Source organism: Fonsecaea nubica (genome assembly GCF_001646965.1).
Source record: "Fonsecaea nubica strain CBS 269.64 chromosome Unknown Scaff11, whole genome shotgun sequence".
Taxonomy (NCBI): domain Eukaryota; kingdom Fungi; phylum Ascomycota; class Eurotiomycetes; order Chaetothyriales; family Herpotrichiellaceae; genus Fonsecaea; species Fonsecaea nubica.
In genome coordinates, this window is record NW_019173684.1 from 403,190 (window position 1) to 423,354 (window position 20,165).

The window sequence follows — 20,165 nt, forward strand, 5'->3', positions numbered from 1 at the left end:
CGGATACTCTAGACACCTGGGAATCGGACCCCGATTTCTCCTCAGGAATCCGAAGGCTCGGAATCTGCTGGCATCGACCCCTGATTCGTCACATAGACCAACGAGTCGAGTCTTGACAACCGTGGTAGCAACCCTGGGCAGCATGCCGCAAGGGTCTTTGCAGTATTGACTGTCCTGGCAGAGAACAACGAAATCGACCGATTGATTAATTCTTGAAGGACGGCAGTATTCCTTCTTTTCACGCACGCCAACAATAGCTGATCGGCTGCGGGGGAGGGTGCGCTCGGGAGAGCTCCATTTTCAACTAATACAATGGTATTTCTCGATCGCTGGACGGCGAAAATAAGCGCCTTCGTCTTATCATCCTCGGCGAAGTGCGACGGGAAGTTCTCAAGGAAGAAGGCGACTAACGTATCACCATGGAGGTTGGACATCAGGGCGAGCAGAGTCTTTGGATGGGGAGGTAGCTTCTTTCGCAGCAACGCGACCATGGACTTTCGATATCCTTTTCGGGCAAGATCCAAGTATACCAGCTGGATGAACTCGGGATGTTGCTTCAGAAGCGTCTGCAGGTGGCTGCCGAGAACCGTGGCCGATTCCATGGCGTACGGGGTCTTATACCCGATCGTGTTTGCAACGAGAACGTCACTGATATCTCTGACAGTTTCGTCGGTGAGCCCGTTAGGGAAGGCCACGTTTGTAGGAAGCCAGTCTCGCTTAAGCCAAGGAATTGACAGCAAGAGGTGGCATAAAGAGCTGTTTCCAAGACACGACCAGACCCAGCGAACCATTCTTGGGGAGATCAAAGTCCCCAGCCGTTGTAATATGCACGGAGTGTTCGGGGTGTAGTTGAAGGCTGCTTGAATTGACGATTCCATGTTCTTCTCCATGGCTGCCTCAATCCCGCGGACAAATAATGATGGGATCGTCGCTCTACTTACTGGAGAACCGAGAAAGTGCTCAGGGTCTGTTGAAATCTCTTCAAAAATAGACATCATCACCTCCAAGCACTCCAGATGCCCATTCGCTGCTGCAAGAACCCAAGCAGATTCCAAGTCCCTATTCTCGCGCTGGTCTGGGTATTTATTCCATAAGATGCGGAGTACTGAAGCGTGCCCATTCTCAGCCGCAAGGGATAGAGCCGTTGTCATATCGTCAAGACAAGCAGATTGATTCGACCCGGCTATCAACAGCATCTCAACAACTGACGTATGTCCGGCTTCGGTAGCATAATGGAGTGCATTCTTGCATCGTGCGGACGGATCCCCTTCATGCACGTCGAATCCGTGTTGTAATAAGAGCCATACGATAGCCTCGTTGCCAGTCTGAGCAGCTATCCACAGGGCGCTGTTTCCACAATGTGTCTTTGTGAGGATCCCGTCGTCAAGAAATTGCTTCACGCTGGCCACAGAGTTATTTTGAATGAGACGTGCGACTTCAGCATTCAGCCCCGTGTCGGGAGGTGCGGCCGACTGTTCAGAAGCAAAGTCCTCGTAAAAGTGCCACTTCTGATAAGGTCTGGCAAGGACCGCAAAAGCTACGCGTTCCAGATGTTGGCTGATGTGAGTTATGAATTTGTCTGTTGATTGCAGGGCTTCGTCGCAAAAGTGGCAGTTCATGTCTTGGATTTCCTTCTGGAAATAACCTCTGGGAATGCCAAGGGTATTGGGATGACTCTGCTTGATATGTGAAGGCAACTCAGACTTTCTCAACCTCCTCTTTGGTGTTGGACAATGGTTGCAACGGTATGAATATGATTCCGGATGAGATGTGAAAATATGGGACAGTATATGCTCTCTGGAAATGTACGTCCTGGAGGGAGTTGGGCAATTTTCGAAAATACAACAATAGGGCTTAAGATCACCTAGTACATGTGTCCTATAGACAATCAGGGCCAGTCTCCACAGTTCGAAAGTTGAAAACTTACTGCCAATCACGCTTTCTCAGGATCAACACATCCTTATTACAGATGTCACAAAGAAAAGTGCATTGCTTCCCCAGCTCAACGGGAGGAGGCGGGACCACGAATCCAGCCTCTTTTGAGCTAGCTGAGAGGGAAGATTGCGTTTTGACCGGTGAGATATCTGGTAATTGAAGCGAGTTGTTTGAGTGGGATGATCGAGATAATGGAGATACTGGACAACTTAGCTCAGGTTTCCCTGACCAGAAGGACAGTTCCTGAGTGAACGGTTGAGTCAACGCCCGAGTCAACGCCGAAACTGGGTGCCCGACATGGCTCGGATTTAGTTGGTTTCTCTTTTTTGGAGCGGCAGCGGGAGCTGGGTCCTGATCAATGGCTGAAGAATATGGCTGGTTTGTATAGTCGCGAATATCGCTCCCACGTCGATCACCTTGGTTCTGCCCGTCATCGCTATGGAACTGGAGAGCCGGTTGGCAATGAAGGCTATCGCCGACGGAATGACACTCAACGCTCTCGCTGTCTGTGCCATGAGCCGAGGACGTCGGCACATGAAAAGCGCGTGGGAGCTTTTTCGCTCTTTTCACATTAAACAATGCTAGGCGATGACCCAGGTACGATGGGATCAAGGGGAACCTATCGCAGATGTTACGGTGGTAGATTGCCTCATCGATTTCCGCTCCCCATCAAGGTCATCGGCGCCTGTCTTTCTGTCGTTGTTGCGATCAGCGTCATTCGTCCATTGCTTGATATGAACTTGTCGGAAATGCTCAATCTCGGATGCCTCCACATCCTGTCTCGTCGTATCTACTACCGGGGTGTTTGATAACACGTTGGGCTCGAGGTGCACAGATTCAGTCTGGGCGAGCCAGTTGTCCAACGGCGTTTCGAACTCGGAATGTAACTTGTCTGAAGCTCTGGTCTTTCCCACCTTGGGTTTTTGAAAGTCGGGTCCGCCTGTTGGCTCGTGTGAAGTTGGCTCCTTTTCACCGTGAGAGCTCGCTTGTGTTGCGTTGTTTAGAGACGATATTTCTTCGTTCACAGCCGGTGTATCGGTGGATTGCAATAGCGCCAGGATCGCCATCGATTCCTCTGGATCTCTAGGAAGTGGTCTGGCCCCAAAGACCTCGAGATCTTGGGTGCTCTGTGACCATATCACTTCGTCATCTTCTGTCAGGACAGTAACACGCTTTGTGCTGCCTTCGAGTCTCTCTCTTGACGGATAATACTTCAAGCCGCAACATTTACTTTTGAGAGTGAGCTGTGCTTCAATGGGTTGGGAGAAAGCTACTTACCATGTAACCAATGCCCGTGGGTGGTCCAGGTCGATACGCGGCTCTCCGCAACTTGGGCGCGGGCACAACCCACCCTGCCAGCGAATCTGGGAGATGATCATCGACATAGTCACTGAAGATCCTGGAAACACTGTTCTATGCCAGTCTTGCTTTTTTATGATTGCCCCACCAACTTTGGTATCGATCAAATGGTATTGCCCTTCCAACACTTTGGCCTCACCAGGGATGCCCTTGAATTCGGCGCGGAGGAGGCCTTCGAAAGCCTAACATATTGTCAGCGATGTCGACGGGATAGCAGTTGCACGCGTGCACGTGGGGACTCACCTCCCAGTGACGGAACCATTGATAGGGAAGTGAAACTTTCCTACCGAGGGCGTCTTCGAAGAGAATAGCGTCAGAAAGCATCGACGGACTGTGTCCGGGACTATTCTGACTCGTTAGAAGCAACGCATATATCTGCATATTAGTTTGAATGATCCTCTGAAGCGCCTCTTTTGTCTCTCGCCGGAAGGAGCCGAGGAAATCTATAATCTGTCCCAGGACGTTATGGAAACCGAAGACTGCTCTCCCAACCGAAGTCAGTGCACTTGAGACAGGAGTCAGGTTGCTCTCCAATCGTTCAGCAATGTCCTCGACCTTATCTTGTATGGGTCGTAGGCTGGCCTCGTGGTCGAGATGAGAACTCGGTTGCTGATTCGCGAGCTCCAGTCTTTCCATGCTTTCTCGGAGTTTTGTGATCTCGTCGAGGAGGCTAAAGTGCGCAATGTGCTCCTGTGTGTCTCTGGTTGAAGCAGATTCACTTTCAGCCCTGTCAGAAATATACTCCGCTAAGACGTTGTAGATCTGCTCACAATATGTGCATGGAAAGCAAGAGGCTCAAGCAGAGTACTTTCATCGCAATGAACTTGCGGAATTGGCTGAATTCTTCCGATCCCAGAAAAGCCCATTTGACCTTGTGGAAGGCACCCTTGAGGCGGCCTCTCGGCGCGTATGGCCCAATTGATGCTTCGTAAGACCTGAGCTTTTGGTAGAACTCTTGGAGACAAGGCTCGCAAGCCAAGGCCAGGCCGCGGAGGGCATTGACTTGTACCGCATTGTCTTCGGTAATGGTCAGTTTTGTCACTCTCTCGAGCAATCTTTTGAGGCTTTCGAGTTCAACAACAGCATGTTGGTACTCCGAAGCAGAGCCCCCAGCCCCTTTTAGTGACGAGATTATTTTGCTTGTGAGCTCTAGAGGAATTGTCAGCTGGACCACGACCCTGCTTTCCGGATGATGATGGTCAGAACGTACGCATCACAGCCACGAAGTCGCCAACCGAGAAACCAAACGGAACTGGCATTCTGTCCAGGTGGTGTAAGGGCCATAAGATATCACTTCCGAGGAGAGTTTTCTTGATCCAACACAGAATACGATGTTTCCGTATGCGCGATATAACAGAAAAGGAGGATGCGAAGTAAGGCTGGATTACCCCGCCGTGATATTCTGCCTTTGTTGCCAAGTGAGTAGCGACATGTACGTTGGGCTCAGCCTCAGCTCACGCCTCCCTATCGCTTGTGATTTTTCCCGAGGCTGTACCCGAGGCTGCGCCTGCTCCGCCCCCATGGCAACCTGGCAGTCGATTTCCTGATGGTAGACAGGCTGTTTCGGTCGGTTTTTAGCAAGAGCAAGAGTGGCTGTATGTCTCCATCAAGCATTGCGGCAAATCCTCCAGCCATGGACGCTGACTATATCGTGGTTGGAAAACTTGTCGTGATAAGGCAGCCCTCCCCGAATGGGAAAAAGATTCATGCCCAACACCCTCCTTGTTGCTCAGGTCGTGAGATCGCTCTAACCATGAGACCAGGTATCGAGCCTAGAAGCATATACTGAGCGAGGCGTCATCGTACAGCAAGCTTTTGACGACCAAGTCCTGATCTATAGACTCTGGAGTTGAGAGCCAGACTATCCGATTTCTGAAGGGGCCATGAAATCAATACACTTTCGGCCAGTGCCAGGTTCGGTTGGATCGGCCCGAGTTGCTTGATTCGCCCCTAAAGGCTTGCAGGCGTGGATACAGTCCACAAGAGCACTGAATCAAGTATACGGGTCGATTTCCACCAAACCCGGTAACCCGTGCGTCAAAAAGGTCTGAGCGAGAACGGCCCGACTTCTGCCAATGTTCTCGTCGGTGCCACCATCGAACGCGAGGAAGTGGTGGAGCCATTCATTTATTTCCCCCAGACGTACGGATGCCCTTACGCTGTTATCGTCCGTCGAGAATAAATGTGCAGATGCGCCATTGGTGACTATAGGCCCGCCATTTACTTGATGCAATATAGTACCAGGGTAGACGAACACTCCGGGATTCGTGGTGTCTCTGTCAATTATCTTCTCATGATCACGTCGGGCAAAGGGGTAAAAGGAGAAAGGGGAACTGCAGCCTTGTGAGATCTGATCCGTCGAGCGATGCGGCATTGCTCGATCAGGTTACTCTCCTCCTAGACGGCAGAGTATTTCACTGGTGGTCGTGGACTTAACTCACCACGTCTCAAGGCGATTTCGTCGACATTGTTGCTGCGGAAAAGGCGACTTGGGATGGCAGGATGGACATAGACTGCGCTATCAACTTTCGGGGAAATAGAGGCAAGTCGCGCAGTCCGCAAAGGGAATGTCAGCCGAGCCAAAATGCACTAGTCTTCATCGTTGCCTTCGTTGTCGTGTCGTCCTCGGGAATTTATTATCAACTACGAAATTTAATGCAAGGGTCTTTAGCCTGGGATTTCTCGTGGACTGCCTTGTCGTTTCCTCCTCGACCCCCTATCCCCGCTGCTCGCCCCTGGCACCTCAAATGTCAACCCTCTCTTGACCTTCCTCCAAGGTGAAACCGACTACGAACCATGGCCAGCTCACCTCCCTCTCCATTTACCGCCAGTCTCCCAAACCCCAAAAAGCGAACCTCGATGAGCTCACAGGCATCGGCACAAGGAGCATCTAAGAGGCCGAAACTACATCCTCTCAGACAGACTTCATTTCCTGCCCAAAATGCGAGTGGAAGATATGGCTCCGCGGTCACGAGTGCGCGCTCCGAATCAGGTAGTGTCGCCAACAGTGCCTTGTCAGGAGTAAGTGGCAAAGTCCCTGGCCGCGGGAGAGGAAGACCTCGGAAGTCACAACAACTCAACGACGAAGATACTCGCTCTGTGCGTCAGGCTCCTGCGGATACGGCCAGTCAAGTCGAAACGACCTCAAGGAATGCTGGTCGCGGAACAAAGTCAGTGGTCAGCGCTCGGTCAGGCGCAGCTGAACAGGAAGAGGATGACGAAGGTGATATTGACGGCATGTTTGAGACCATGGACGAGCAAGAAAGACGCCAAGCAGAAGAAGAGGAAACACGACAGGAGCAGCGTCGTGAACGGCTGGCCGACACGCTTGACCCAGACCAATATGCACGATACAATCAATGGCGGGCGCTCTCACTCAACGTCGCGACGGTTAGGAGACTAGTCAATTCTGTGGTGTCGCAGTCGGTCACTTCTGCTCCCCTGCAGGCGGTAAGAATCTACGGGAAATGGTTCGTGGGTGAGATTGTGGAGAGAGCACGCGAGGTGCAGATCGAATGGGCCAAGGCGTACGAGGAGACGAGAAAAGAGGAAGGGGAACGACGGCAGAAAGAGCTGGAAGCCTTGGAGGAGAAGCAAAAGCAAGGCAACCATTCCGAGCAACAAGCCCGCTTGTTGACGAGAACCATTGAGGGACTGAGGAAAGAAGTCAAGGAGTATATCCCAAATCCACACAAGGGAGGTCTCTTGCCGGATCACCTTCGAGAGGCTTTGCGGAGATACAAAGCCGATGGTGAAGGCGGAGGAGTCGGATTCGAAGGGACAAGCCATGGTCTACTTGGGGTGCAGGGACCTGTGGCTTGGAGAGTCGGTGATGGTGCTTCGGGTAGACGACTCTTGAGATGATGTGGTGGTGTTTTCTGGACCCCTCGACGCCCTACTGGAGTGGTCGGCCAATCTCCGCAATCCTGCCCCAACGAACCCATGGCTCTTTCTTCGGTATCCGAGTCATGATTGAAACCATCTGAAAACTGCAAGCGAAAAAGGAACTTGGCCCACGTACCTGAACTCCATGGGTTCCCATACTCCAAATCGAGCACCAATTGACAGCGTGCCGGCCTGTCAACGGTGAGACCTGGTGCGCTAGAGGCTAGAGGCCTGCCTTATTGAATAACTAACTTTTTGCGCTGGCTAGTGCTGAACGCCACCACCGCAAGGAGTTCCGCAGGAGCAATTGAGTCCTAACCGAACGAATGAGGCTGAAGTCTTGTTCAGCAGTATGAGCACCGTGGCATTGTCTGCTTACGAAAAACGCTCGGGCCTCATAATCGCCCGTCTATTTACCTCGCTCGTCACCTTTTCGCCCAGCTAGTCCAAGCTGTGTGCGTGCTGCAACCCTGCGCCTTTCCACCTATAGACGCTCGAAAAGGAAGACACGGCCTGGCGATTTATTGGACCCCTCCAGCCTAGAGGCTACCAAATATGTTGCAAATCCCAGAATCAAATCCCGGAATGGGATGCCTGACCAGCGAAGCCTCTGCGGCTCAACGTTTTGATGCAGCTCTGGCGTGGATCGGGCCCCATTGACGCCACATGGCCCATTTAATAAGATGTTATATCTTCAATGTTGCCGTCCTGTGTTTCTTCCCTGCCCGTTTCATATGTCCTCGAGGAAGTGACGCGCAACGGTGCATAGCACAATAGCACTTTACCATGGCAGATGTCGTTATCGCGCAAACCCACAGCTGCACACCGCAACAGCTACTACTTGGGAGAAGGCTCTGCCTTTCTCGATGACTACTCCCCACAAATCGTCCGTGCTGGTACCTTCAGCCAGAAGATCGACGGCCTCTTCCGACGTCGAAAGACCAACTGGCACGATGTCGAACGAAGGTTGGAGCGGAAATCGAGGCCTTGGAACCCTCTTCTCGACTACCTTTGGGATCACAGATATCCACTCCGTGCCCTTTTGCCCATCACCGCAGGCCTCCTGGAGCTGATCCTGGTGCTATTTCTCTTTGGCACATACTACACCTTACCTGCTGATCCGCATACCGGAGCAAAGCCACCCCGGGTCGCCGATCTTTACTCTACATTTCCGTTCATGAGCTGTGTTGGCTCGAAGAGGCTATCCGTCTATCGAGGGCTGACCTTTTGTGTGGTGTTTCTCGGCATTGCCTCGACTGCCATCAGCTTCTATTTCACCCGCGACGACCAATTGGGTTGGCAGACGCGTCGAGCAGGATGGCTCGCCAGCGTTGTGGGAGCCGGTCTCAGCATCTGGCTTGTCTTTGCTGCAGCGACGCCCGACAAGCAACTTCACCTCTTTGTTACTTCGGTGAAAGCGATCACCGTCTTCTCCATCAAATCTACCGGGCTGCTGGTTGACCACTTGGAACGCCGAAAATATCCTGTCCTTCGAGAGCTTGCTGTGATCAAGGTCTTACTGTGGTGGAGAGTTGTAACATTGGGTATTGCCTTTCGTAAGTTCTTGATTATCCGTCGCCCTGATTAATCTCTGTCTGATCTACGGAATAGCGCTCGCCGTGATGACAAATGTTGCCATCTTTGGCTGCAGCGAATCAAACCCGGAAACAATTCAAACACCCGGGACTACTTGCTACCGTATCATGGCACTGGGAGCTCCTGCGGAGTGGCTCTACGCCCTCACCACCGTGTCCTGGAGCCTGGCAATCGCCTTTGACATCTATACAACACCCATCATCAGCCAAGCCAAATCCCAACAGGATCAGACTGCCACAGAATTGCTGGAATCTTCTTCGGTCGGGCAGTGGAGAGGCCATTCGCAGAGTCAAGAAAGCCTGGCCTCTTTCGCCTCACTCGACAAGGACGAGGACTTTGGTCCCGGCCTGTCGTCACCTGACGAATTCGACGACAAGGGGGGCAGCAGTACGCAATACAGGAACCTTGGCAGAAATCCTAGGAATCTTCACGGTGAACATGACTTTGCAAACGAGGACGACTTTGAGGAGGACCTCGGGCTGGCGATTCGAACAAGAGATTGGGCTTGACGGCACAAGTGTGTGGGTAGTCAGAGAATTGGACTGACGTGGTCGAATGAAATATGAATTATGGGCTCCTACGGATATTGATGGAATGGCGGCGGATTTTCCAAGTCTTGGAGCTCGAATCCCATCTTATGAAAGTGTCAGAGGGACCTCATTCCTTTCAAGAGGGCCCTGAAGCTGAGGCAACACCAGGGTGGCTTCTGATAAGGCTGCAATGATATATTCGATTAATTAGGATCAGGCAAGTTGGAAGGGACTAGTCTTTGTCGTCCACTCTCTTCCTTGCTAGAGGGCAATATTCACCTTGTAATGAAATCTCCACATATACGAAGGATGATCGACACGGCGAAGCATTTCCGACAACCCCGAGACCGGCTATCCACGCCATCATCTTCGCCTCACCAACATGACCAGCGTATGACATTATTGTGACAGACAGAATTTGCGAGATGTAAACACTGACGTCATTTTCAATGAGGAATCCATGATCCATGTGTCCGAATTGAGAGAAGAGGAGATCATATACAAAATGCCATGCACGGTGGGACTAGCTGAGGAGACGTCCATTCTGTGAGAGTCCGTCGTCACTCGTTTTTTATTGTTCTACATGTTCTCATCGAGTTTGAGTTCCAGAAACCCTTTCTAATACCATTTTCGCTCTCAAGTTTTCTAGGCTCGGAATTGAACTCCGCAGAGCATACGAGGTATATTCATTTGTGACTGTCGACACTGCCGAAAAATTCGGGGGGTATATATCCATTATTCTCGCCATCCCTGTTAGTACTTTGATCACTCACGAGAATCTATTTACTGGCAATATGTCCGCACATACCGAGAACTTGCAGTTTTCTCGCCAAGATGTCGAGTTTGGTGAGGCATTCCCCAGCCCAACACAGCACATCGTGGTAGTGAGCATTGAGACTTGAGTCTTGATATCACTGCCCTTCTCGGAAGAGTGATGAACACCTGGCTGACGTTTTTGGCTTCTGCTGTTTCGATGCAGAAATTCCGGACGATTTGCCCGAGAAGTTGGGTGAAGAACTGCGGAGGCTGGAGCAGCTGTTTACCGTTGATACGGCCATGTTGAAGAAAATCACGGATCGGTTTGGTGAAGAGCTCGAAGATGGTGAGTTCATGTCTGTGTCTGTATCTGGCCATGGCGGGTGTCGTCAGCCATCGAAGGAGTGCCTGGTCGGTGGACTGAACTGGATATGATATACCTCTTCCCACGCAGTGAATGCTCCAGGCCTCAATACTAGGCACTCCCATGGACTGCTGCTGACAGTACCACCTATCAGGTCTGCAAAAACACGGATCGAATGTGGTATGTTCTCCCTTCGTTATCCCATCTATACCTTACAAAAGCTCCATCCTCTATACGTACGAGATCCTGACCCTCTCAGCCAATGAACATCACCTGGGTCACGGCCTTCCCAACAGGACACGAAACAGGAACATACCTCACGCTCGACCTCGGGGGCACAAACCTCCGCGTCTGCCTCATCACGCTCACGGGCACATCGGGCGGCGCCGACATCACACAGGAGAAGTACCAGCTACCCAAGGCGATCAAGACTGGAACGGCAGACGAACTGTTCGGACACATTGCCGATCGTCTGGGCGATTTCGTCAAGGCACACGTCGATACCGGCAATTTCAAAGAGGACGATGGGAAAGTACCCCTGGGCTTCACGTTCAGTTATCCGGCAACCCAGGACAGGATTGATCATGGGATCTTGCAGACCTGGACCAAGGGATGGGACGTGCAAGGCGTCGAAGGGCACGATGTGGCAGAGATGTTGAAGGGGGCCATTGCGAAAAGGGTACGTTTGTAGTACCACCCATGCCTATTACCTCGTCTTTGATCTGCTGTGTTTGACATCTATAAACTCCATTCGTCACATACTGACCTGACCGTGATGCACCGCGCAGGATCTCCCTGTAAAACTTGTCGCACTGATCAACGACACAACCGGCGCGCTGATCGCCTCCGCCTACAACGACCCCGAGACTATCATTGGCGCCATCTTCGGCACCGGCTGCAATGCGGCGTATATGGAACGAGCGTCACGTATACCGAAACTACGACAGAAGAACTCGTCCACTAACGGCACCACAACTACTTCACGGACCGAGAATGACGGAGCAGACGACTCCCTCATGGCCATCAACTGCGAATACGGCGCCTTTGACAACTCGCACGCGATCCTGCCGCGGACGCGATACGACGAGCTGATCGACGAGCAGTCCCCCCGGCCGGGCGAACAGACGTTCGAGAAGATGTCCGCGGGGCTGTATCTAGGCGAGATATTCCGCCAGGTGCTGGTCGACCTGCACTTTCGCCGCGTCATATTCCAGAACCCCAACCTCGACGACAAGCAAGCGGATTGTCTCGCCACCCCGTACGCCATCGACACTGAATTCCTCTCCAACCTTGAAAACGACTCCTCCAAATCTCTCGCGACATCAACCCGCGCTTTCCAGGAGACTCTCTCAGACCTGCACCCCTCGCCACAGGAACTACGCTTCTTCCAAGCCCTGGCCAAGCTGATCGCCATCCGCAGCGCGCGGCTCTGCGCGTGCGGCGTCTCCGCCATCTGTCGCCGCATCGGCGTTCGCAGAGGCCACGTCGCCGCGGACGGGAGCGTCGCGATCAAACACCCCCGGTTTCGGGAGCGGTGGGAAGACGCCGTCCGCGAGATTCTGGACATGAAGATGGGGGGGAAGGTGGTCTCTACAGAACAAGCGGGAAGTGGGTTGGAGGGGATTGAGTTGACGAGCGCGGAGGATGGGAGCGGTGTTGGGGCGGCGATCATTACGGCGCTGGCGCTGGGGAGGGTGGGTAAGATAGAGTAACCGGGTTGGCGAAGAGGTGGGAGATGGGAGATGGGAGAAGGGAGATGAATGGAAGCGAGGTAATCTAATCGTCGGGGTTGTGACTTGTATATATATATACAGTATGAAGCGTGAAACATGAAACATGCAACATGCAACATGCAACATGAAAGGCAGCCCTGGTTGTAGGAGATGTGTACAAACGACGACGACGACAAGGGAAATAATGAATACAACAGTTAATATTCTTCCTTGCAGATCTCATCTCAGGACACGTCTTGACGCCTTGACTACTACCTACCCCCACCTACCGATCTACCGACCTACCTACCTGCCTACCGTGATATCCCATACCACAGATACTTAGTATACCTACCTAGGTAATAGGTACATATCCATGGTTCTGTACGCAAACACCTACCACGATACGAGGTAAACATTCCACTACCAGTAGAAGTATGTCTTTTTGATACACTAGACTAGCGCAGACTTGCCTCTCTAATATTCTAGCCATCTCCATGCCTGTTTGATAGAATATACTCAACTAGACTCAACCACACTAGACTAGACCCTTGTAGTCTACCATGTGCTCCCGTCTCGCGTACCTAGGTACTGTAGCCTGTAGACTATCCCTCCCCCCCACCACAACACCGCCTCACCCACCGCGCCGTCTCGTCCACCCGGCTCAAAAACGGACAATGTCCGCTGTCGATCGCGGTGACGTGGATTTTGGCCCCTTGGGCTTTCGACAAAGGGAGATGGTGGTGGTGATGACGGTGGTGGTGCATCGCAATGCCCTTGTCAGCGGCGTCGATCATGACCCGCTGGATCGCCGCTGGGAGAGCCCGGTCGTTTTCGCAGACGAGGTAGTATATGTCCATACCTGTACCTATACCCGTACCCATGTCCGAGTCTGATATTGGTCCTGACTGGGACTGGGTTTGGGGGTCTATATTCGATGGAGATTCTGTTTTCGACCTTATCTCTGCACCGGGTGGACTCCACGGGGCAAACGGCACGACCGTTTCCTGCACGGCCCAGACCTGCGGCACACACAGACTCGCATAGTGTTCGGCGGCGCGCGCATCCCGCTCAGCGAGATCGTGATAGAACAGCGCGACCGGACCGGGTTCCTTGACGGGCGTGCAGACCTTGACTTCCCTATCCCCCTTCTCGACGCCACCGGTTTCATCTCCGGACGAAGACAAAGGAACCGGAACCGTTGACAAGACCATCGTCGGTGGAACTTTCCCGCCACCCCAGTCGAGGAGAGAGGTCCCCGCGGGCGCGAGGAGGCCCGAGATGACCATGTGCGCGGTCACTCCATTACCGTAGCCAGCCCGTGCGCGCGCGGCGATGTCGAGTCCCTCGAGCGCCGCGGTGGCCGGTACGGTGCCGTACGAGTGCGAAAGCACCACGACGTTGGTAGTCGGGTGGGATGTCAATTCGGAGATTATGGCCTGACGAATCGCGGCGATGTCGTCGGCGATGTTTGATGGAGGGGGCAGGCCGAGGTGGGTGTAGTGCATACTGGGTAACCAGGGCGAGATGGTTCTGTAGCCATTAGCACCACCATTAGCACCACCAGAAGAAGATGACGATGGTGGTGGTGAATTGAGTGCCTGCTCCAACGGACGGAAATGCTCAGGCGAGTGCCACGCGCCGTGGACGAGGATGATTGTGGGTTTCGAGGCGGACATGGAGGGATATGATAGAGATGACACTCGATTACTCGCTGGATTCAGGGTACTAGACTGCTGAAAGTCGAGGTTCGATGTTAGGATACGATGTTGGATTTATTTCGTCGTCGCTATCCTTCCCTGTCACGCCTGTCAGAGGATGTCAACTTAACCTCAACCTTGAACCTTGAAACCAGCTCCAAGACCCAAAACTAAGGAAACTAGTACAGTGTTTTCCCCCTTCTATTATTATGGGGTTGTTTCCTCATATTTAGCCTTTGAACTTCTCCTAGATACCCGTCTGGTCTCTTGTGTCTGTGTCCAGTGTCCTGTATCTGGTGTCCACATCAGTGTCTTCATGAATACCCACCTATCCGCCGTTCGTACCTTCCAACCTTCAAGTCCTGACCGCTACATTACTTCCCTGAATCAACGGGCCCCGGTGATATCAAATCCTCCGCAGACCAAGTGCTCGGTACCTCGTACACGGCGAGGGGGCCTGAATTTGAAGATTGGACGCCTGACGCCTAACCCCATGTCATATCTCGCCATCACATGTGTCCTCGGAGCAGACCTGAATAGAAGACTGGGGACTGGAGACCCCCTGCAGGCTGGAGTCGAGAGATTCAGCTTGACGCTCGCATGTACGAGTGCCAGTACGAGGACGAGGACCCGGTACTTGCGAGGTTACATAAATGCATGAACACATACCTATCCACTCCTACGGTGAGTACGTACCCAGTGTGTACGAGTGCCTGGTATGTCCCCAGTAGGCCCACGGTGGGTATGTACCTGATAGGTACCAAGTACCGAGTAGGTTTGTAGGTCCCTCGTACCCTTTACCTACCTAGTTGACTCGAGTTATGTCGCATTCACCCCTGGCGCCGGTCTGGAAGGGGCAGGTACGAGGTACACAGCTTCGTCTGGCTTACCTCGACTTTAATTAGCACAGCTTAGCTAATCATCAGGTACCTACATTGCCACCCACTTGCTACCTCTGGCACCCATCTGGCACCCACCTGGATGCTCCCGGCCTTCGGAGATGGTTAGTTAGCCTATATTACAAGATTGGGTGGACACGAGACACTAGACACCGAAGCTGAGTTGACAGCTAGAACCACATCTCCGCCGGCGGTGTGTATGGTCAGAAATATCGGTTGGTAAAAGTGTCGTCGCCAAGAAGGTTGTGTGTTGCCCCTGAGTGTGACAGCCTTGGGGCTTCCGCGCTTGGTGGCTTTGGGGTATTCACCCCTTATTCCCCAACTTCCATTCTCACTCCCATCTACAGCTACGGGTAGGAAGAAAAGGGGTCATCCAATATCATTCCTCCCATCGTTTCAGACAAGACAAGACAAAATATGGTACTGCCGATTATCATTCGTCGAATCATTTAAAAGTAATTCAAAACGGTTGCGTCATGGTTTTTGCCGTGGTAAAGAAAAAGCCGAACCCGCCCTTCATCTCGCGAAATCACTCATTTAATCAACAGCCTAAACTGAAAACGCAGTCCGCCACTAGGCGTAACGAAAGGAGAACCTCCATTCCAGGCATCGATAGCTACAGCTCGCTGCCGCATTCCAATACGTCACACAGATCTGTACCAGGAACGACCGCCCAAGCTAGCCAAGAATATGTACCAGCAGGGGTCAATAAGTCTGTGGCGTTCGGGGGCCATTGAAAAGGATGTCAAATCGCAACAGTCGACTAACTTTGGTATAGACGTGCAGGGCGTTGACGGGCCCCGTCGTGCGCACCTGGAACTTGTCACTGACCACGTATCTCAGGCGCTGGTAGTAGACGACGCCGATGTAGATGTCGGCCGCGAACTCCTTGCCCGTGATGCCGCCGTACATGGGCTCGTTGCCGTAGAAGTTGTAGCCAGCCTGTAGGAGTTACTCGCCGAAGAAATCACCCGCTGTGTAGTCGTCGAACGAGAAGGGCGTATAGTCCTACGCGAGGCCGTAGAGGGCCCGGACTTACCGGCCAGGGACTCGATAAACATGCCGATAGTCATTCGGGAGGGAAAGGCGTACGGGTTGATTATGACGTCGGGTTAGATTCTGGATTCGCTATAGGGTATATCCTCGCTGGGCTATAGTATCGAATTGACGCCATTTAGCCGTGCCTCGACGAGAACTTGTCGCCGATGGCGGGCCAACGCGGAATCCGGTACTTGAGGCTGATCGCCTGGCAGGCTGGTCTCTCGTCTCGGCGCTTATCAGTCTGATCTGGTCAATGTAAGCCTCCTCGGCGTCCTTGTACTTGAAGTACATGGCGTTCCCGTCCAAGTTCATTAGCTTACCCTCGGACGGATTGAATATCTCACCTGAGGCGTTCTCGCCTACTATAGTGTTATATTCAATCTATCTAATAGTAAGCTAATGAACATGGACGAGAACACCATGTACCTCAAGTACAAGGACGCCGAGGAGGCTTACATTGACCAGATCAGACTGATAAGCGCCGAGACGAGAGACCAGCCTGCCAGGCGATCAGCCTCAAGTACCGGATTCCGCGATTATACTACTAAAGTTAGTCGACTGTTGCGATTTGACATCCTCTCCAATGCCCCCCGAACGCCATAGACTAATTGACCCCTATCAGTACATATTCTTAGCTAGATTGGCCAAGACAGAATCTGTAGACGTTGGACCGGCCCGAGTTGCCACACATCATCAGATCAGTTCGGCAAGGTCATATTCAGCTCTGAAGGTCGTCGAAAATGGAGTCGTCCGCAAACAACTGCCCAAGTTAGTACACGTGCTTGTGTCAGTTTGACTGGTCTTTGTACAATGAGGCAACCAGCTGTAGCTAAAGAAGTAAACAGTAACAGAGGGAGGAGAGAAAAGGCAATAAGCCGTGAAGACCCGGAACGACAACGACGAGAACCTCTTACCTCGCTAAAAGGGTTTTGAGATATTTCAGACGGTGCTGCATAGGTCAATGGGCTCGCTGCGGCTTGTCGCCGTTGCCGTTCATCATTAGGCCCCCCAATGAAATTAGAGGGTCCTGCTGCACTCGCATGGACGTTCATGTTGGCTTCTTCCTCTGTAGTACATTGAGCACTGTCAGCGTTGGCCTCGACTTGGTCCAAAATCGCCAGGAGTAGTCTCACCATTGAGCGGACCATTCCCCGTTCGAGTTGATGGCGAGGGGACAAATCCGGAATTGTTGTGTTGGTTGGATGCATCTGGAACTTCCCGCGGTCCTCGCCTAAGAGCTATATGTCAATCCAAAACGAGGACCTACTCATATATCTCAACTTTGTGAGGTCGCAATTACGTACCTGAGACTGTTGGGCGCATTCATTGGTACACAAGGGGTGCTTCCGGGAGTCAAGAGCTCCTTCGATGTGGCCAGGTTGCCGGACACATCACTTACCAGCACATTGAGGAGACTTGCAAGTATTTGTGCAATTCTCTGGGCCATAAGTATGTCTTGATCTGGACAAGGAGCCCGATCTGAAAACCTTGGTTAGTCGGTACTTAGATGGAGCGGGACGAAATATGCCATTCCGAACCTTTGAGAGCACTGAATGCGGTGAGGGTCGCCGTTGCCAGGGCCTTCAAATGGGGACTCATCATATACAGCGGTGTTCGCCGGAGATGTTGTTCCAGGATTGAAACAATATCCCTGGCTGCCACGACACAGGTCTTTTCCGGACTCTTGAAAATCCCGTGGGGTCTCCGCGAGGGATCACAGTTGTGCATTGGCCCATACCATTTGATTTGTGCGACCCGATACTCCAGGTGGGCCACAATTAAATCTGTTGGAGCATCCGTTGGAATCTCCCCATTCACCACTGCGTATTGTGGAGGCAGGTCTCTGGTCCACCTATATTGATAGTCAGCTTCTGCAACACAGACGAAAGGCGTTAACGTACTTTAAAAGCAAAAAATGGATGTCCTCGCAGTCCTCATCCCATTCATCTATCTGGTGAACATTCACGTCCGGAGCCGGATACTTGATGTAGAACTGAGATATTTGATTCCAGATCTCCCGGACTGAGTTATGGAGTCGACGAGCCTCGACTTCGGCAGAGGTTGCCTCCTGACTCTGAGGCATACTGGGGGCGGTTTGTTCCACAGATATGTTATTCTGCAGCTGCACCTGGTCAATAGCTTCATCCGTGGGTGCCATCATGGTCGAAGTGGCCGCGGCATCCATTGGATTATGCGTGTCTGGAGGAGAGGCATTTGGAACGTCAATGTCGGAGCTGGGATCCACATATGAATCGTCACTGTCCTCTCCATCTGAAAAGTCTGGGGATATATAAGTGGCGTCAGTCGCCTCGCCTGCTGAGGCCAACGACTGGTCCGCATGCACCCCTGGAAATCTAGATCTCCTTGGGGGATTTGGGCGTCTTCTGGGGGGTGCTTCATCATTGCGGCTTTCCGCCGTCCGTGGCCTGGCTGTTGAGCTCGGTTGTGGGGCGATTGGGAGAAAGTTGGCTAGCATGCCGTTTTTCTCTAGAGTTTCAACTCGAGCTTTGCAAGCTCGGATTGATCTTCTTTGAAGGTAGAGTCGTCGGATTTCGCTATAAGGATACCCAGCCTGAAGACCCAAGACCAAATGACCGGTTTCATCCTGTGTCCAAGGTCGCTTCGTGACTCTGCTTTGGGGTTCGCGCCTGGAAGGGCTAGCCATAGGGGGCATGCTGTTAGAGAATGAGTGGGAAAAGGAGTTCTGGAAAGATCGTTTGGTGGTTGACAAAGTTGGCGACAGTTCGGTGTTATTTATAGGTCGAAGAATGCTCCCTGACCCTGCCTGAGCAAGAGGGACCATGGCGACTGTCGAGCTGTAAATTTTGCGATCGGCGATCAAACCCGCTGTGAGTGAGCCTTACACCCAACAATTGTTGGGCATTCCAGAGCGAGAGGCTGATTTTGGCCGCCTCACTCTTGTCTCTCTGCTCATCGGGGCGCATATTTGATGTCAAAGGGCAGGGTTGAGACATTGGCTCCAGCATTTCCCATAGGTTCAACGAAGTGCACGCATGTCTCTGGCGAGAGTACAAACCTTAAGTAAAGAGCTTGAAGCGAATTAAGCAAAGCGTCGCTCATCACATGTCTGCACTGAGTCATTGTGGATGACGTGGCTGGATAGAGAACCTTGGAAATGCAGTCTTTGCATGTATGTTGCCCGGAATTAATATTGGTGGCTGCATCCGCGATGGGTCTGGATGCATCCAGGCGCCATATAACAGAAGTGCTGCCTGAAGCAAAGATGCGGTGAGCCTGCAGCGCAGCCTAATAGGCCAAATACTGTGGATTAAATAGCTCAATTCGCCTTGAAGTAAGCACGTGGATGAGCTGAGTGTTACAGCTTCGTATTCGGGGAGCATACTCAATGGCGAGGAAGAGGCTTGAGATGGGAGCGGATGGCATGTCGCTGAAGGCCCTTTTGCTGCGCATGGACCCTGAAGTCGAAAGGGCCCTGCTGATTCTACCGGCTAGTGCAAGACTGACATGGTATGCCACCGTTGGTTGAGCTTTCATGATCAGGGGAAATTTAGGAGAAAGGGCACCTTCTCTCTCATTGCCATTCATTTTCTGTTGAGTAATTGGACGGTGACAGTAGTCGTTATGTGGTGTCGCAGATGCCTACTTCCTCAGTCTTAGTCTTCGAGCTTCGACAGTTGGTATCTCGACTTGTGGCTGGTGGTGGTGGTGGTGGTGGTGAGCAGGGGGGAGAGACCACCAGGTCGTGGGCCTGGCGTCAGCAACCCGGGGAAGGTTGAAAGGCCCATGTCGGGCGCACACCTCGACGGATCAGCTATTCCCTGCTACTGCATGCTCTTCTTTCCTGTCTCAAAGGGTTGTGTCCGGGGACTCTCACATGCATGTCGAGGACTTCATAATGGGTGACTCGGTTTTCGCGGGACTATCAGAATGATTGCTTGGGCCGGGTAAAGGGGGATTGGCCCTGTAATCTCATCTATGATCTCTGTTAGCAATTGGCTGCTTTGAAAGCATGAATGAGTAGGCTGGATCAAGGTAATGGGCGGTAGATGCCGAAGTGACATGCACATTAGTTGCCAGTCTCTTGCCATCAAGTACAAAGTCGCCTTCTTCTGCTTCTTCGATAATTAAATTGAAATGGCGAGGAGAGAGCAAGCACAAGAACAAAAGTCAGCGAGGCATGGGAGAGACTGATCTCATATATACCCAAGGCCACGAAGATTAGAATAGAATGTTGTCGTGATGTTGGCTTTGGCTTGTTATTCGCCCATCCACTCACGCAGGTCCGGAACAACCGAGCGAATACCTGGCGCCAAAGGAAATATGCCGTGGCGCCCGCCCTTCACTAAGAATAGCCCGACGGTCGCCTGAACGATCCTCCCGTCTCCCTGACGAAGCAGTTTAAGATG

The 20,165-nt window shown here is 52.3% G+C and overlaps 7 protein-coding genes across 7 annotated transcripts; 3 read left to right on the forward strand and 4 right to left on the reverse strand.

The window, feature by feature from the left end:
• Window positions 1–41: 41 nt before the first annotated feature.
• On the reverse strand, window positions 42–1,619 carry AYO20_02623 (hypothetical protein; the record flags this gene model as incomplete). Its single annotated transcript, XM_022640927.1, has 1 exon — window positions 42–1,619. One exon carries the CDS (start codon window positions 1,617–1,619, stop codon window positions 42–44), a length of 1,578 nt encoding a protein of 525 aa, XP_022503183.1.
• A 924-nt stretch (window positions 1,620–2,543) lies between these two features.
• Window positions 2,544–4,553, reverse strand: AYO20_02624 (hypothetical protein; the record flags this gene model as incomplete). The annotated part of the gene is made up of 6 exons (XM_022640928.1): window positions 2,544–3,146; window positions 3,214–3,334; window positions 3,421–3,476; window positions 3,538–4,056; window positions 4,103–4,443; window positions 4,505–4,553. 6 exons carry the CDS (start codon window positions 4,551–4,553, stop codon window positions 2,544–2,546), a joined length of 1,689 nt encoding a protein of 562 aa, XP_022503184.1.
• Window positions 4,554–6,090: 1,537 nt separating this feature from the next.
• On the forward strand, window positions 6,091–7,158 carry AYO20_02625 (hypothetical protein; the record flags this gene model as incomplete). The annotated part of the gene is made up of 1 exon (XM_022640929.1): window positions 6,091–7,158. One exon carries the CDS (start codon window positions 6,091–6,093, stop codon window positions 7,156–7,158), a length of 1,068 nt encoding a protein of 355 aa, XP_022503185.1.
• Window positions 7,159–7,972: 814 nt separating this feature from the next.
• On the forward strand, window positions 7,973–9,284 carry AYO20_02626 (hypothetical protein; the record flags this gene model as incomplete). Its single annotated transcript, XM_022640930.1, has 2 exons — window positions 7,973–8,735; window positions 8,791–9,284. The coding sequence occupies 2 exons, from the start codon at window positions 7,973–7,975 to the stop codon at window positions 9,282–9,284; spliced, it is 1,257 nt and encodes a 418-aa protein (XP_022503186.1).
• Window positions 9,285–10,099: 815 nt separating this feature from the next.
• AYO20_02627 (hypothetical protein) lies at window positions 10,100–12,137 on the forward strand (the record flags this gene model as incomplete). Its single annotated transcript, XM_022640931.1, has 5 exons — window positions 10,100–10,151; window positions 10,285–10,407; window positions 10,580–10,605; window positions 10,685–11,104; window positions 11,214–12,137. The coding sequence occupies 5 exons, from the start codon at window positions 10,100–10,102 to the stop codon at window positions 12,135–12,137; spliced, it is 1,545 nt and encodes a 514-aa protein (XP_022503187.1).
• Window positions 12,138–12,656: 519 nt separating this feature from the next.
• AYO20_02628 (hypothetical protein) lies at window positions 12,657–13,816 on the reverse strand (the record flags this gene model as incomplete). The annotated part of the gene is made up of 2 exons (XM_022640932.1): window positions 12,657–12,680; window positions 12,776–13,816. 2 exons carry the CDS (start codon window positions 13,814–13,816, stop codon window positions 12,657–12,659), a joined length of 1,065 nt encoding a protein of 354 aa, XP_022503188.1.
• A 1,625-nt stretch (window positions 13,817–15,441) lies between these two features.
• Window positions 15,442–18,451, reverse strand: AYO20_02629 (hypothetical protein; the record flags this gene model as incomplete). The annotated part of the gene is made up of 6 exons (XM_022640933.1): window positions 15,442–15,678; window positions 16,692–17,015; window positions 17,082–17,120; window positions 17,177–17,256; window positions 17,316–17,629; window positions 17,679–18,451. 6 exons carry the CDS (start codon window positions 18,449–18,451, stop codon window positions 15,442–15,444), a joined length of 1,767 nt encoding a protein of 588 aa, XP_022503189.1.
• Between the last annotated feature and the right edge of the window lie 1,714 nt (window positions 18,452–20,165).